Source organism: Carassius gibelio, chromosome A3 (assembly GCF_023724105.1).
Source record: "Carassius gibelio isolate Cgi1373 ecotype wild population from Czech Republic chromosome A3, carGib1.2-hapl.c, whole genome shotgun sequence".
NCBI lineage: Eukaryota > Metazoa > Chordata > Actinopteri > Cypriniformes > Cyprinidae > Carassius > Carassius gibelio.
The window spans coordinates 15128065-15145808 of record NC_068373.1 but is presented as its reverse complement, the minus strand read 5'-3'; the positions used below and the strand labels follow the sequence as shown (position 1 = coordinate 15145808).

Genomic DNA, 17744 nt, shown 5'->3' with positions numbered 1-17744 from the left:
AAAAAATGTAATAAATAAACATTAAGAAAAGAAGATATGAAATGAAAACAAAAGGGGGGGGGCAATATTTTATTATGTTTTACTGACACAAATCAGACAAAATGAACATAAATAACATAATTAAAAGACAGTAAGCAAATGTACTGTAAAAATTAGGTTGCAATGTTTTTTTTTCTTTACATCAGGGGTTCCCATGCTTCTTTTAGCAGTTCAACCAGTCACTTGAAGACATTTTTACATTTCCACATGTAATTATTGTTATTATTGTTATATAACCTCAAAGACTGACCCTTGGCGTGCCTTGCGAAAATTGAACACTGAAATGTCCATAAACATTTTTCATTTTAAAATGTAAACACCAATTTAATTTTCAGTGTTTGTGTGGCATTTTCAGCGCCTTCACGTGATGTAATCCTCTCCTGTCCTGATTCAGAGCATGTCAGTATTCATGTTCTTCCTGATTGGTCAGCTGGCTCACTCTGGCTGAGGTAAGCAGGAACCCCACTGCAGTAAACAGTTCTCCAACAAAAGAAACAGATGCTAGAATCAGAGACCAGCCAAAGTAAATCTCAATGTCCTCCAGGGTTTTGTGGCCAGAGATGTCCACAGCCTCTTTGAAGGCAGCTGCGGAGTATGCCATGTAGACACAAATTCCAGCCAATGAGAGCATAGCTGTAAGAACAGAGCAGGAAGACAGATGTTTGTAAGACATTCTCCAGTGGTTTTATATTGGAGAAGACCATAAATTCATACATTGTACGGATCCTGGCCAGTAATCACACCTGATAAATGGTTACGTTTTATGTCGGAATACATTCTCTTAACCCAGTTTATAGTTCACTGAGTTGAATACTATAAGTATACCATTTATGGGTTTATCTCTCCCCCATAAATATAAACAATTGAGCCTCCCAGGCACCATCTAAACAGCGGCCTGCTCAGGGATAGTTCATGGGACATGTGATAGTTCTCTCAACAATGATGCCAATGTTTCTGCAACCTTTTAGGTCATTAAAATTCTGTATAAGTTTCTTTTGTTGAGCACAAAAGAAGATATTTTGAAGAATGTTGGTAACCAAACAGTTGATGACAGCCAATGACTTCTATAGTATATGGACAAAAATACAATGATGGCTACCATCGACTGTTTGGTTACCAACAATCTTCCTTTGTGTTCAACAGAAAAAAAGAAATTCCTACAGGTTTGGAACAACTTGAGCATGAGCAGAGGATGGAGAACTATCCCTTTAAGAATTTAGGAAAAGAAAATCAGATTTAGTGACAGAAGTGCAAGCCAAATATCAAAGACTTGTCAAAATATACAGAGACAGACAACAGAGTAAAGCAAAGGCGAACTCTGGCGGTGCTTTTACAAGACGGCAGAATTGAACAGAATGGGTTTCGATCGAGAAGTCAAACTCACAGAGATCCTTCTCAACAGATAAAGCTAAACTTAAGTTTTTGGCACAAATGTTAACTCTTTACTATCAAGCCCAGATTAAACAGTAAGGTTGTAAAAGTAAAGGTTGTTTGAAAATGTGCTTTATTTTTGTAGTTATGCTTAGTGACACTAGTAGCGCCAAATCCGCATACACTCAAAAAAATGTACTTTCACCTTTGCCAATTTTACTTAATCCGTTCATGTTATGATTACTTAAAAAAAAAATTATTTAACAATGTGAACTTGATTTAATCTAGTTCATTCAACAAAAAAGTGTGTATTGTCAGCTTTAATTAAAAATTATTTGTTCAGCCAACATAACATTGTTGCGTAATAGTAACTGATTAATGAAACCAACACAGACTTGCATCTCATTGGCTGAGGATTTCTGCAGTGTATTATGGGTAATTGTTATTTTGTCACCCTCTTGGAGAAGTGTAGCACCATTAGATAGGTAGATGAGTAATACAACTCATAGCAATGAAGTTGTTCTAATAAGTTTTAGAACAAAACAAACAAAGAAAACAAACAGTTTGAAATGTTGCTTTATGTTTCAAATTTGTTAGTGATACAATTGATTAACTATAATTATAGGAAGGTCTGGATGAAGAGTAATATTAATCATCTGCTCATGGTCCTAATGCAAGGGGGTGGCATTCCTAATATGGCATTAGTCAAATTTTATGTCATCATTATTTAACATTTTCAGGTACAATTAACTCATTTGTTGTTTGTTGACTCTATTAAGGTTTGTTAAGTTTACTTAAACTTATTTTGTAAAATGAACTTAATTATTAAAAACATTGTCCAAAACATTGCAAATTAGTTGGACTGACACTATTAAATTAAGCTTTGCCCAACCATAGTAAATAAGTTGAATCAACCTTAATAAGTTAAGTTGACCCAGCGTAAGTACATTAAATTGGAGTAACAGAATTGCATAATGCTGAAATAAAGCAAATTAATCATGTGGAAATCCTTTCCATGATTTTTTTATGTTCATTCAAAGAGTAATTTTTTTGAGTGTACTTCAACTTTAAGGATGTGGTACTTGTTTTTATTATTATAATATTATTATATTTAATATTTTCCAATGTATTTTGATATTTGATTTATTTATTTTTATTAATTTTTTGGTTACTAAACTCATATTTCATAGTTTTATTACTTTACTATACTTCTAAAATGAAAAAAAAAAAACTTTAATATAAGGGAGAAGGTGTGTCCAAATGTTTGACTGGCAGTAAAATGTCTCTTTGTCAATGGAAACACATATTTTGTGAATGCATTTGTTCCACCGTCTTTGCAGCAGTGAGAGTGAAGTCTAATGCAACCCTCCACAATGAGGGTCTCTGTACTTAAAAGCAAGTCATTCATGATGCTGCTCTTTTTATATGAAAAGGCCCATGACCTTTGAGAACCGCCTTCATCATCAGCCAATCATTTCTTGCTGATGAATAATCACCAAGAATTTCAGTAATTTATTGGCTGTGATCTGTAGGTTGGTGACATTTAAAGGAAACGCTGCTTTGCAGTTATTGCATGTGTTCATATCAATCTGATGAAGTTCAAAATCCATGTTGGGTTTAGTTGTTACCATGGCATCTGCAAAGCAACATACAATTTAATTTCTTTCTGTTCTAGGTACTGAGTGAATCTTAAAAAAGAGAAAGGCTTTCATCCTGAGAGGAATTTCAAGTGAACCTATATTTTCTCACAAATGATGTGGGTAGATATTTCCTTTTAAAACATGAACCAGTGTCCGTGTAACAGAGTAGCACCAGTTAAATGGGTCTGAATAAAAATCTATTCCATTGTCAATGCTCCCAAGTCCCCTTAGCTTTTTAAAGTTATATAATAAAAGAGTGTTCTACAAACTGGCGCCAGCATTACAAACGTACAAAGCTGAGTAAAATACAGTAAGCATTATTTGAAAGACTTTCACTTTTGTTGTAAAGCATAAACTGCACACAGTCATGCCTCATATATGAGTTTTGAAGCCGGTGTTATGTGTGTGGTTGCTAACAAGTTGGCCTACTAAATAAAGTCAACGACCACATGTGTTTGACAGATCAGAAAACCATTCAGACCTTTGTTAGCAATAAATAAAGTAACTTGTAAGCAATTTCCTTTTTTGTTCAACCTTGAAATTGACACCCTGACTGAAAAATTGTATTGCTCCAATGGTGATAAAATTTCTTATTGCAGAATTATGGCATTGACATGATTTTTTTTATTGCATTATTTACTGCATGATGTAGCCTATAGAATGTAGTTATACAGTATGCCCCTAAGCGAAAAATAACCCTGTATGAGTTTTTGTCTCATATTTATATGACATGATATAGTTAAGCAATATTACACAAGCAAGCAATATTTTAAATGAAAAAATCCATATCAATTTAAAAAAAAAGGAGAAAACATTAAAGGGATAGTTCACCCGAAAAATTAATTTGTCATCATATACTAACCCTCATGTAATTTAAAACTGTCATACATTCTGATAAAATTGTAATAGAAACTGTAATAAATTGTAATAAATTCTAATAAATGTAATAAATTATAAGTTGATGTATATGTTGATATAAAAATGCATATTAACATTATGTCAAGGTTTCCCGAGCTGGGGCTCATGAACTGCAGGGGAGTGAAGCCCCAGATTAAATGAATGAAATGGAATAAAATGCTTATAATTAAATTATAAAAATGTACAATAAAAAAAAAAAAATCATGTTAAAATAACACAAATCGGAATAAAACGCTTAAAAACACTAAAAATATATTTAATTTGTTTGACTGCATGTTGTGTGTCATCAGAGAACCATGTTACTTAATTATTAACTTATTACCTAAAAATCTGAGAGGGAACTTGAAATAAATATATTAGGTGAAAGAGATTTGGCTGACAAGTTTTGGAATCCCTGCACTATATGTACTGTAAATGAGAATTAACATGATTTTTTGCGCTTAATAGCGCTTTTGCGCTTAAAGCATTCCAAAGACAAAGTAATACATGATTAACCCTCTGAGTGATAATTTAAGTAGATGTAGATGATACAATGTTGAAAAACTTTTTAAATTAAAATGATTTTTGTAAATCCAGTGATCAAATGCTATGTGATTGTGTAATTACAGCCACCTGACCAATGACTGGTCTTTGTGTAAATATCCACTAAACTGGAAGAGTTTCGAAGTGTAAATAAGGCTATTTTAGAAAGGAACATTTCAAACTTGGAGGAATCAGGGAGAATCAATATATTAAAATCTTCATGTAATCAATAAAAAGTATCTCTGTTTACAAGTGTTTTCAAATGTAATTTTTTGTTGTTGTTGCTTGCGAAGCTTATTTATTACTATCAAAACCGTCCAGAGTTCCAGATGCTCTGTCAAGCATGACTTGGGCAGAATAAATATTCATGGCTCACAGAGGTGAAAGCGGGGGTGATGCTCACCACCGAACAGAAGCAGCACTCCGGTCAGGAGGAGCAGCAGGTAGGCCCTTGCCAACATACTGATGAAGCCCAGCATTCCTCCAATAAACAGCACAATCACACTGAGGGGCAGCAGGACGATGAACGTTCCTTGCATGTCTGGAAAGAGAAGAGTACTTGATCCGTCAGTGCCAGTCACAATCCCAACCAAAGCATGCTGATTTTTTCACTAATGGGTCTATCCTTTGTCACGCTAATTGGACACATTTGGAAATAAGCAACAACAAAAACTGCAAAAAATTACTGCATTACTACATTGGGGCAATTATGGAAAATCTGCGTGTTTCTGAGCGTAAAGTTGGAATTTACCCAATTAATTAATGAAAACTTTTGTGGCATTTAAAAAGGTTTTGTTTGTTCATTAAGAATGGTAATCAGTACGGCTAATCAGGATCATTTCAAAGAGCATTTCAAGAGAATGTTTTTGTTCCCATTGTGTTGACCATGATGAAATATTGTATGCCATTCAAGTTGCCATTTATGCCAGAGTATGCATTTAGCAGCTGGCGCATTTTTGACAGTTATGATATTGGACTATTAAAAAAATGATTCACAATCATTCACAGGCCTTCTAATGACTTAATCCTACATTTCTTGAGCAGCCCTTCCCTAGTAATTAGCCGATTTTTATAAAAGGAAATAGGTGATGCAAGTGAGTGAATGTGAAAAGCTAATTTGACTTTCTTTGTGTAGACTGGCAAGTCAAAGCTCAGCTCTTGAGACTTTGTGAATACAGTATACCCTTTGACAGTTTCCAGGAATTAGCCTATAACTTGTAAGATTTACTTGAAAAAAACAATCCTTGGAACAATTTACAATAACACATTTTAAGTAAATTTTACTGCTCTAATATCAAGTACAGCTTACGTGCTATTATCAAGTAAAATCTAATTAAATTAACATTCATTTAAGAAATTAAATCTAATTGCACTTTAATTGCGTAAATATTAAGTCTTTTTCATTTAGAAGTTTTGTATATTCAAAGCAATTATGTAAAGTTTATTTATTATTTTATAATAATGTCTTGCATTTACTTTGCATTTATCAAAATATTAAGTAAATTGAATTATTTACTGTAAATTAAAATATTAAAGTAAATAAGTTGATTGTATTTTTATTTTATTTTTTTAGATTTCCATTTACTTAGTTTTATGAATATCTATTACTCCTTATGATTATGTAAACATCACCAATTTCTTTTTGATTAATATAACAACATAAACTATGTTCTTTTTTTTTTTCTTTACCAGGGGTTTCAACTTTAAGGAAGAGTTTAGCGCTGTTTTCCTATTCAAACCCATCTGGACAAGCTAAGTGCCTCGAGCGCCGGTGTTGAGAACTTCTGGCCTATACTTTTATCACAAATCACACAACTAAAATAGAATTAAACTGTTTATTTTTACAACATAAAATAAAGTGAATCAGTCACATTCACATGAAAAGTTTTTAAAGGTGCATTCAGTGAAAAAAAAAAAAAATTGTTATGACTGACATTAATCAACAAAACATGCATACCTCCAATGGTATAGAATAATAATATTTGGTCTATTAAAAATGTTAAAAATAAAGTATGACTGAATGCTACTTCCAAGTTTCTGCTGCTCTGTAATACAATTTAGTCTCCATAACATTAACTGTATTTGCTGCACAATTCACAGTTTTGACTCTAGGAGTTATAAAATATAGAAGAGGAAAAAAAAATAACAAACAGAACAAGATTAAGTATTAACCTGACAGAAGTTAAGGTTAAATTGAATCGTTAGTATTGATATGAACAAAACTGCATTCAACATGAAAACCATCAATCTGTCTTCCTCCTCACAGCTCAAGTGTCCACTCTATCACACTTTCATTTAGTAAGCAATGTTTCTTTCATTTAAACACAATTTTATATTATGCAGTGAATAATAGTTCATAATAACAACAATAATGTTATATCATAGCATAGGTTTATACTTACATTTACTTTTCACATTTAGTCAACTGCCAGAAGCTTATCTCTAAAGCGAATTTTGTCCAAAGGACACATGAGGATAATAAAAGCAATCAAAACCAACAAATGAGCAATATGACAAGTCTTGCCTGAATATGGTAAAAACCAATAACTCCTTCTATAATATGTACATCAATTTACATGTTTCTGCAGTGAATACAAGCCTTCTTAACCTTTTTAACCAACAAATTACAGATTTTTTTGAGAAAAGAAAAGATTTCACTGACAAGACTGGACTTGCATGAGAGGATTTATACTTAAAGGAACACTACACTATTTTTGAAAATGGCCTCATTTTCCAACTCCCCTAGAGTTAAGCAGTGATGTTTTACCATCTAGCTATAGCACAGGATCTCGCTGAAAAATGACCAAAGAGTTTCTGTATTTTTCCTATTTAAAACTCGAATCTTCTGTAGTTACATTTTTTACTAAGACTGACTGAAAATGAAAAGTTGCGATTTTTTAGGCCGATATGGCTAGGAACTATACTCTCATTCCAGTGTAATAATAAATAATGAAATGTTGATGTTTATACAGTGAAATGCAAAGAGAAAAAAGAAAATAATCACAAGGATTATAATGCAGTCATTGAAAAGAGCTCTAGCATAGATATTCTTGTTTGAACATGTCCCGTTAAAATAGTAAACATTACGTTATTCTCATGAACCGGAGGTCTCGCCTATAGTTACACATTGAAGAATAGGTGGATTCTATGCAGATTTATTCATATATAAATATCGGAATGAATTAATTCTACAATAATTATATTTATGAGGCTTGGAAATACTGATTATCTAGACTATAAATGGATTTACAAAATTATGAGAAAATTAAAAATATATTCATTTGTGTTGTAAACATAAGTCTTATAGGTTTGGAATGACATGAGGGCAAGTAAATTATTTTTTGTGTGACCTTTTCCCTTTCTTTCTCTCTCTTCTAAAGACTTCTGTGTCCTTAACTCCAAAGTTAGTTTGAGTTCTGCAAAGAAAAAAGGGACATCAATAGTTAAAATATGAACATGTAATCATACTGTTGTTGCATCAAAATGTGAAGTAAACAGGCAGGACACAACAGAAACATCAATTTTCAAAATAATTACATCAGTCTCAAAAGAATTTAGTTATGTTGTCTCTGGATTACAATATCTACAAAAACAAACATTATTTTAGTCTTAGTAAAAAAATAAAAAAGTTACCTTGATAGAATTCTGAAGTTTACTCGCCTTAAACCCGTCTTTCCCTCTCTTCAGAAGAAGCTGAGAACACCGCTACTCCACCGCTTCAGTTGGTTCTGTGTCTTTAACTCTCGGCGCTGACACAGTGAAGTAACGAGCTCAACAAGTCTGAAATATTACATGTAAAACATACTTTTAAAAATTACCACTTCAACAGCCTCAAAATAATTATGTTAGCCTTTATTACACAATGCCGTTTCCTTTAGGAGACTAAAGTACATTCAGTTTAACCGTGAAAAATAAGATAACAAATTAACATTAGTGTAACCGTTACCATAACCTCAACCATACCTTGAAAAAGTGCAGATATTATAAAATATTATGTAAATATGACATAAGACACTCACGGACCTTATATTAAAAAGTACATCTTCCGTTTAGTAATGTTAAAGGAGGCCGTTAAGACCTCAGTGTCTGAGGCGAAAACCGCGTCCACATATTTTTCTATATAAAGTTAAGCTCCTTTGTTTCCTCCTTTCATATAACCGGGTAAACAATAAACGCTAACTTTACATTTTTAATCTTTACTTACCATAATGTCTTTCACTCGCTTCTCGCTTCTTTCACGCTGAGAAAATGGCAGCTGCCCGCACTGGAGACGTACGATCTTAACGTGACGTGCTTGCTCTCCTTCGCGTCCGCGTTCCCAACCCAGCGCCGCTGGGTTATAATCGAGAAAAATTTTCAATCCAAACTTGGGTTAAAACATCCCAAAGTCTTACCCAACGGTCTCAACCCAGCATTTGGGTTGAAAAACAAAGATTACACTGACATATTATAATCAAACCAGCTATTATTTTCACTGTATTTCTGACATTACTCTGCACTATTTTTGGAGCAGCCATAAACATAATTACCTTTAGGGGGGAATTTAGCTGAGTTTTGTCCAGCAACTACTATCTAATCAAAGCAACATCCTGGCAACCCAGGCTTATTAAGTTGTTCAAAAGCAAAAACTAAATCCAATTTTGCCAGTTAAGAGGTAAATCTTAAATCTTAGATAATCTTGGTTTTAAAACCTCATTATAGTCTCTTGTGGCAGGTAGGCCTATATAGATAATGTTTAAGGTGTGGACAATGAGCATGTGAATTTTTAAATCTCATTAGACCTACACAAGTGCCTTGAATGTCTCAGACAAGAATATATTTGATAGTGTATGATGTACGGGATAGATAAGAAGACTTTATCTCAAATTAATTTTGCTTTTCTCAATGGCTTTTTTACAATCATCAGTAGGCCCTAACTGCAGAACCCAAGATCAAGGGGGTGTGGTTGGATCCACATCTAAGGATGGAGTCTGGTAGCTTAAGGGGTGGAGATGAGTGGTTTTAGGGATCAGGGGGTGGAGACGGGTAGGTTTAGGTATATGTAAGGGGGGAGGAGTTGGATCTGGATCCAACCATGCCCCCTGGATCTTGTCACTCGTAATTATTTAGCAATAAAAAGACATGAAATTTTGAGTGATATTGTGTATAGCCAACAGCCATGTTTAGATTAGGAAAATAAAAAAATAAAAAAACAAAGGAAAATAATGTTCTGGAGTCTGCTGGCAGGTGGGCTCACAATATTATTAGAGAAACACATGAAGCTGTGTTTCTACCAAAGCTGTTTCTTTCCTCTGATTGAAGAGTGTTTCCATGACAATTTAAAGATAATAGGGCATTTTAAAGCCATTGTGTTCAGTGTCTTTAGGAACTTTACATTAAGCCATTCAGGTGAAAATGGTCTTAAAACACCTTGTTCTGACAGTCTGAGAATTTAAATACATATTTTCAGATATTTCCAAAAGCCAAAGCCAAAGTTCCTTTTCTGAAGTTTGCAGCCTGTGTGCAATTATCACAGATGTGTTAAAATTATTATTTTTGTCACGCCACTGGAGTCATTGAATTGTGTTTTCAATCCACATATGTTCCGTGTCCCTGTTAATTAGTTATTATATGCACCTGTGTCCCCAATTATCATGTCTTTATAAGCCCTAGTCCTTTCAGTTTGTGTTTGTCGGTTTTTGAAAGTGAATTTGAAAGTGCCCAAGCAAAATTAACTGTCCTCCAGGGCCTGCTCCCCGAACGATGGAGGGAGGGGCCATGGAGGAGATAAGAGGAGCTTGGAGCAGGAGAAGTCCCGTTGCCCCAGGCCACAGCCATGATATTGACAGGGGGAGGAGCCATGGAGGAGGAAAGGGGCCGACCAACGGTGGCGGAGCAGATGGAAGAGGAGCCCAAGGTAGCGACGGACACTTTTCTTTCCCCCTGGCTCATTGGTTCTCTGTCTCCACCTCGGGCTCCTCCTCCACCTGCTTTGCGGCCATTGGTTGGCCCCCTGGAGTCAGCAGCCATTCCTCCTCCATGGCTCCTCCCTCTGTTTGCTCCACCGTGGGTCGACATCATGGCTGTGGCCTGGGTCCAGTTGCTCTCCTCCTGCTCCAAGCTCCTCCTATATCCTCCCTCCATTGTCTCCTCCCTGGATTTTGTCTGCTGGCCCCCTCTCGGATATCCGTCCTCCTCGTGAGCCTCCTCCCTAGTTACCACACACTCCCCTCCCCATGTTGTTCTTATGGTGCAAGGGTGCACCTTCCAGGAGGAGGAGTAATGAGAGTAATGAGTCATGAGTCCCTGGACTCATTATTCTGTGTTTTCCCTCTGTGTTCTGTGTCCTTGTAAATTAGTTATTCTATGTACCTGTGTTTACCCAATTATCCTGTCTTTATAAGCCCTAGTCCTTTCAGCTTGTGTTTGTCGGTTCTTGGATGTCTTCCATGTGCTCCGATTCCCATTTGTATTATCAAAGACTCTCATTTCATGAATTCCTCGTCCCCTCGTTCCTGGCTCCTTGACTCCTCGTGTAGTGTGACAATTATCTATACACCTTCTTTTTTTCTTGCTATATAGATTTTTCTGTTACTTTATACTTATTTTTGGCATGTTTAAGAGAAAATGCAAATTGGCTTGTGGATTTTGCATACCTAAGCCACTCCCTGTGCCTACAGGGATAAATAGGTGACAGGTGCATCCACTCTTCAGGTTTTACACTGAGGTACAGAGAAAGTGTCCCAGCAACAGCGAATGATTCAAGGTTGTGGCATGGGGACATAACGTCTCAGATTATGTACGTAACTGAGATGTTCCCTATCTGTTGGTCAGTATGAGTTAGGTCGAACAACATATGGGGTCCATGGAAAATGCCACAACCTGAACACGTCCCAACCCTGTTGCACTGCAATTGTTAACAAGCCACGCGTGTCCCAAAAGCTACACTTATGGTCGTAACCTTCCCAAAGTCCCAGCACAAATTAACTGAATTAACTTGGTACTGAAGGGGCTCAAAATGTTGAGTACATTGCTGCTGGAGAGGGCCATGCTGCTGTTCCATCCACAAAAGTTTTTGGAATGGGATTTCAATCTTCAGTCAAAGATTGCTTCAAATATTTCTTATTTGTTCTTTGAGCTTGGCAGACGATGGGGAAGTGAGCCTAGGAAAAAGGTCACTACGGAGACCAAATCATACTCGTAGGGAGGTGACATGTGGAGATACTGATATGGACTGGCCACTTCATCTGCAGCGATATTGTTGACTTGATTGCAAATAAATTCACAGACACTATTTACCTGAACAGAGAGGACATCACTGAATTCAATGATGAACTGCCTTGAACTGTCTTTTTGCATTATTGACACACTGTTTTCCTAATGAATGTCGTTCAGTTGCTTTGATGCAATGTATTTTGTTTAAAGCACTTTATAAATAAAGGTGACTTGACTTGACTTGACTTGACCCAGGGAGCAATACTACATATGGAATGGGTCTCTGAAGCAGGTCCTACCTTAGAATGGAACAGCTGCCAGAAGTGACTGACAGAGCGGGTCAAGAGAAGACACAGGTTTACCAAGAGGGAAACCTTATCGTGGAAGAATACACATGTGGAATATAGGTATACCCATGTGGTATACCCATAGGGAATCAAGCCATATGGGCACGTAGCCCAGTATTGGGGCTAACTGGGACTCTGGGCATGCCAACACCAGTACTGGGCCTGGCAACAGACTGCTCTGCCAAGTCTGACCACAGAGGGTGCTGGAGGATGCTCAACCAGGGCACACTAACCAGGGAACTCTACTGGGAGAAAAAAAAAACTTACATCCCCATGTAAGGGCGAATAGTGCAGCAAGCATGACACAGAGCCAGTTCTTCCTGCCAATTACCTATTACCCAACACAGGGAAAGAAACCAGCTCTACACCAAGGTTAGAAGGTGTTGCCCAGCCTGCAGCTCGACAGATGTCTGCCAGAGAGGCGCCATGCGCAAGCGCATAGGAGGAGGCAACACTCCATGTGGAGTTGAGCCCTCACCCCTAGAGGGCATGGTTCCCACTGTGAATGGTACGCCTAGGTGATGGCATCCACTATCCATTGGGCCAACCTCTGCTTGGAAACAGCCTTCCTTTCTGCTGACCCCAAAGCAGACCAGGAGCTGCTCAGAGCTTCTGACACTTTGGGTGTGGTCCATGTATATGCGAAGCACTCTTGTGGGACACAACGATCTGCCTCCTCCTTGGGCAATACTTGAAGGTTCACCACTTGGTCTGCCACGTCCCATCCAGAAGCCACACATGGAGGTTCCGAAGATCTGGATGCGGGTGCCATATGGTGCCCTGCCCCTGAGAGACAAGCTCCCTCCTCAGGAGCATGCGCCAGGTAGGGGCTGTCATGAGCAGCATGAGCTCCGAAAACCAGGTCCGAGTGGGCCAGTAAGGTGCAACCAACAGAACCAGTTCCCTCTCCTCTGGTGCCCTCCGCGACCTTCATGAAGACACAGGGGGACATGGAGAGCCCAAAGTGGAGGACTTTTACATGCTATGCCCATCCCTCAAACTACAGAAATGGTCTGTGGCGAGGAGGATAAAAACAGGAAAGTATCCGTCCTTCAAGTCAATCGCTGCAAACCAATCCTGGGCTTGAACGCATTTGATAATACATTTCTGCGTCAACATCTTGAGTGGGAGCTTGTGCAAGGCCCAATTCAAAACTCGCAGATTAGGATAGGTCGAAGGCCACAGATTTTCTTGGGTATGATGAAGTATGGGCTGTAAAAACCACTCCTCATTTCGACCGGAGGAACCAGCTCGATTGCATCCTTCGCCAACAAGACAGCAATCTCCTCACACAAGACAGAGGCGTACCGGACTGCCACCAAAGTCTCAAGAACGCCACTGAATTTGGGAGGTCGCCGAACGAACTGAATCACGTAGCTAAGTCAAACCTTCCAAATGAGCCAACGGGGACAAGTTGGGCAGCGCAAGGCATGCCCTGAAACTCCGTTGAACTGTCCCACCCCTAGCATGCAGGGCAGAGGCAGCTTGCAGTATTGAGGAAATACTGCTCTTTCAGCTGAAGCGCCCAGGAGAATAACTGCAGGGACACTGCTGTACTGCGCTGTACTGACACTGACCAGAAACAGCTCTCCACAAACACAAAGATGAATGGCTTTGTAGTGAATATATATATCATCGACTACTTGACTCCGAAGCAAAAATCTGATGAGTGGGGACAGGGAGTGGCTCAGGTATGTAAAATCCACTAGCCAATTTTTATTGGCATTTTCTCTTAAACTCAGAGATGATTGACCTCCCAAGTGAGACCCCATATGTCGTTTGACATAACCCGTAATGACCGACAGATAGGGTACCTGAATATTTGTGAATTTTTTCTTTAAAAAATTATTATTCAGTATGCTTTGTGCTGTTTATAGTTTAGGCATGTTTTATTATCGTTTTAAAGAACGATTAGTGAATGAAATGAAATCTCAGATATTAAGTCATATACAGTATAATTTATCAAACCTTTGTAAATGAAGATTTAAAGAATTCATTAGCATATATGAAACTTTGAGCATATGTACTGCATTAGTATAAAGCCGGACCGAAGAGTTTTAACTAAGTAAATCAAATACTTCCTTCAACAAGAGTTTACATCCCTTGGATAGCATATTTAATAAAACAATCAACATAAAAAATATATATTTTTAAGGATTTGGTTTTGTCTGCTGAATGAAGCTTATAAAAAATACAAATTGAAGAGATATGAGGATGACACGAGGATGATATGATACACAGATCTTACTTAGTATCTGCCTTTGTGACTCTGATAAGTTTGTTCCTGCTCCATAAGGATTCATAAATGGCCAGCACTTGTTATGAACTGTAAAAAGAGAATAACTTTATCCATCCACATGATATCCTCGAGCATTAAAATCACAAGCAAAATGTCAAACACAAACATGTAATGTGACTTACAGTTACAAGTCCTCCACAGTCCAGAATGTGAGCTCAGAGACTCAGATGAGCTGTTTTCTCTCTTAGAAGTGTCAATGATGTACCAAAAATCAGTTCCAATTGCCAACACGAGACCCACAAAGCTGAGGACACCAAAGGTGGCCACAAAACTGGCCAAACCTGTGAAAGTGATTTTCATTATGTCTGAATGCGTCTTTCTGCGGTGTTTGAATAGAAACTCCTCCTTCGATAGTGTTCTTCTTTCCCTCAGAGCTGCCCTTCTGGAAGCCCCTCGCTGGATTCTTTGCTGTTTATCTATGAATAGCTAGTGTTGGCTAGTGATTTTACCAAGAGAGGGCAGTATGGTCCTCTCTCTCTCTCTCTCTCTCTCTCTCTCTCTTCAATACAATTAAATTCAGTTTGTGCATTATTGGCATGACAATTTTTACAATGTATTGCAAAAGCATAGTGTAGTGTTTACAGTATACACACATATACATATACATATATATATATAAACACACACAAATAAAATAATAATAATAAGTAGATAAATACAAATAAAAACATGCATGTATATATTATTAAAATAGGACAAATCAACATTGATATTATTCACATTATTCTATGAACTATTTAGAATTCAGTGGTGTGTAGAGTGGTGTGTGTGTGTGTGTGTGTGTGTGACTGCAGAAAATTTGGCTTTGCCATCACAGAAATAAATGTGAACATTGTGGCACATTTTGAACATTTCATGCATTTTGTGTTTAATTTGCATACTGAGTACAGTACATATTATTAGGATGTTAGATGTATGTAAGTATGTTATTCTGAACATTATCTATACACCTTTTTTTTCTTGCTTGCGATGTACACACACACACACACACACACATATATATATATATATATATATATATATATATATAGTAACAGAATTTAATTTATTTATATATATATATATATAGAGAGAGAGAGAGAGAGATAGATAGATAGATATAAAAAAATAAAAATCTTTTACTTGATACTTATTTTTGGTAAATTGAACAATGAATACAGCAATTTGTACTAATGTTACGACTGGGGGGGGGGTATAATGTTTTATTTTATTTTATAATATTTCAAAGTCTTCTAAATTCATGGAAATCAATGCTGTGTGGCCTGTTCTGGTCCTTAAAACCCTGATGTTGTATTGGCTGTGATTCATTATCCTCACCAGAGCAGCTAGGCTCAGTTGAAGATGAAATTTTACCATACACAGCTTATCATTATTCTAAGAAAAACAAAGAGAGACAGATTTTGAATGCCTTAGATGAGGTGACCTTTATTACACTAGACTGGAGCTGACACTTTAAAACTGAGCCTTACGGTTCTGCTCTTGAATAATAAGATGCATGCTGTTCCAAATCCATCAGGCAGAAATCACAGTTTTAAACTTTTGACTAAAGGTTCTATGCCTATACTTTCTCAATCTAACTTTTAAACATAGGCCATTACTAATTAAAATCATCCAGACTGATTTGTATGCTTCACTCTTTCCGTTTTGAACTCATTGATCTAGGCCCTGTAGATTCCATTTCTACTATTTCTATACATCTTTTATCTGTCACTGCTTTTGTCATCATATCCCATACCCCATCATATCCCATACGATTAGAGTATATTTTAAATACAGTATTCTTTGATTAAAGGTATAGTTCACTCTCAAATTAAATTTTGATATGTTTTAGCTTACCTCAAGGACATCCAATATGTAGGTTTCTTTGTTTTCCTCAGTATTTCCCATTTTGATATTTTTAGGTCCAACCGTTCTGTGACTCACATAATGGAGGTCTATGGTCACCACTTTAAAGAGCATGCACAGAGGAGTCAAAATTAAACAATTCCCCATCGTAAGTACACATTGATGACCTAAGACACGAAACGAGCAGTTTGTGTAAGAAAACAAACAGTATTTATATCGTTTTTACCTCTTGTACACAACCACGTCCAACTGATCTGAGTGCCGGAGTGCTTTCCGATGTGACGTGTGCGTGCGCTCTGGCTTAGTCTGCGCAACATCACTCATGTTTTTTTTTTTTTTATCATTCATTGTTTACCACACGCTACGCCACCAATGTGCACAGTATGAAATATTAAGCAGTAATTGTAATTAATTAATTTGTTTATAATGCATCCTATAATCGTTGCGATTATAAAAAAAAAATTAAAAAACACATTACTCACTCTATTGACAGCGTGCCATTGGGTCCCTCTGGCATTGGACATCGCCTCCAGTTTATACGTGGCAAACTAAAGACAACATGCAAAACGCTGGGTCTCAACAGTGGAGAAAACTCAGGATCTTCAGTCAGGCAGGTGTGTGATGGGATACTGTCAATGTCCTCGTTGTCGTCTTGTTGTTCCATTCGTGACAACATATGCTCTCCACTTCTGTTTGCATCTCACAACACTTGCTACTAAAACACCACAAATTTTGAAGAGATCTCTGTCTCTCTGAGGCTTGAAGTCGTGATGCTGCAGCGGATCGCTCCTGAGTACTTGGTCTGTGTATTCTGGTTCAAATTAATATGGTTGTGAAAAAAATTCAACGTTGTCTATGGATATATTGAAATCGTCTTCCATTGCAATTTCCTGTACGTCTAAATATGTTTAGATCTTCACAGTGAAAAGTAATACTTCTGAAATCTGTGTAAACCATAGACAGTAAGTGTAAACAATGAGTGATGTACACGCGCGAGAGATCACTTCCGGCTCTTTTCGCGCTTGCGCAGACTAAGCCAGAGCGCGCGCGAACGTCACATCGGGAAGCACTCGTGCCCTCAGATCAGTTGGAAGTGGTTGTGTACAAGAGGTAAAAACTATATAAATACTGTTCGTTTTCTTACACAAACCACTCGTTTCGTGTCTTAGGTCATCAATGTGTACTTACGATGGGGAATTTTTTAATTTTGACTCCTCTGTGCATGCTCTTTGAGGTGGTGACCATAGACCTCCATTATGTGAGACACAGACAAGAACATTTTGACCTAAAAATATCAAAATGAGAAATACTGAGGAAACAGAGAAACCTACATCTTGGATGTGCTTGAGGTAAGCTAAAACATACCAAAATTTTATCTGAGAGGGAACTATCCCTTTAAGTGTTGTACAACTGCAAAAAAATGAGTTGCTAGTAAGTTGTAGCTGTTAACAGCCTGGGATAATAATGCTAAATGCAGATAATAAAATACAATATAATATACTCATGGATACACTACCTTTCAAAACTCTGGAATCAGTGAGATATTTTTTAAATACCAGCAACAGTCTA

At 37.0% G+C, this 17744-nt stretch overlaps 1 protein-coding gene across 2 annotated transcripts; it reads right to left on the bottom strand.

Moving 5' to 3' along the window:
* Positions 1 to 54: 54 nt before the first annotated feature.
* On the bottom strand, positions 55 to 14730 carry LOC127948810 (transmembrane protein 114-like). Of its 2 annotated transcripts, XM_052545556.1 has the most exons (4): positions 14453 to 14730; positions 14280 to 14357; positions 4894 to 5031; positions 55 to 672 (listed from the first exon to the last, which is right to left on the bottom strand). In XM_052545556.1, the coding sequence occupies exons 1-4, from the start codon at positions 14628 to 14630 to the stop codon at positions 440 to 442; spliced, it is 627 nt and encodes a 208-aa protein (XP_052401516.1). In that variant the 5' UTR covers positions 14631 to 14730; the 3' UTR covers positions 55 to 439. The 2 variants fall into 2 exon arrangements, with proteins under 2 accessions (XP_052401516.1, XP_052401526.1); XM_052545566.1 differs by lacking the exon at positions 14280 to 14357.
* Between the last annotated feature and the right edge of the window lie 3014 nt (positions 14731 to 17744).

Excerpts from the sequence above, each read along its gene's own strand:
- LOC127948810 (XM_052545556.1), bottom strand. The coding sequence starts at position 14,630 with ATGAAAATCACTTTCACAGGTTTGGCCAGTTTTGTGGCCACCTTTGGT. Across the intron at positions 5,032-14,279 it reads GTCACAAAGGCAGATACTAA|ACATGCAAGGAACGTTCATC; the intron begins GTAAGATCTGTG and ends TTCTCTTTCCAG. Across the intron at positions 673-4,893 it reads AGTGCTGCTTCTGTTCGGTG|CTATGCTCTCATTGGCTGGA; the intron begins GTGAGCATCACC and ends CTGTTCTTACAG.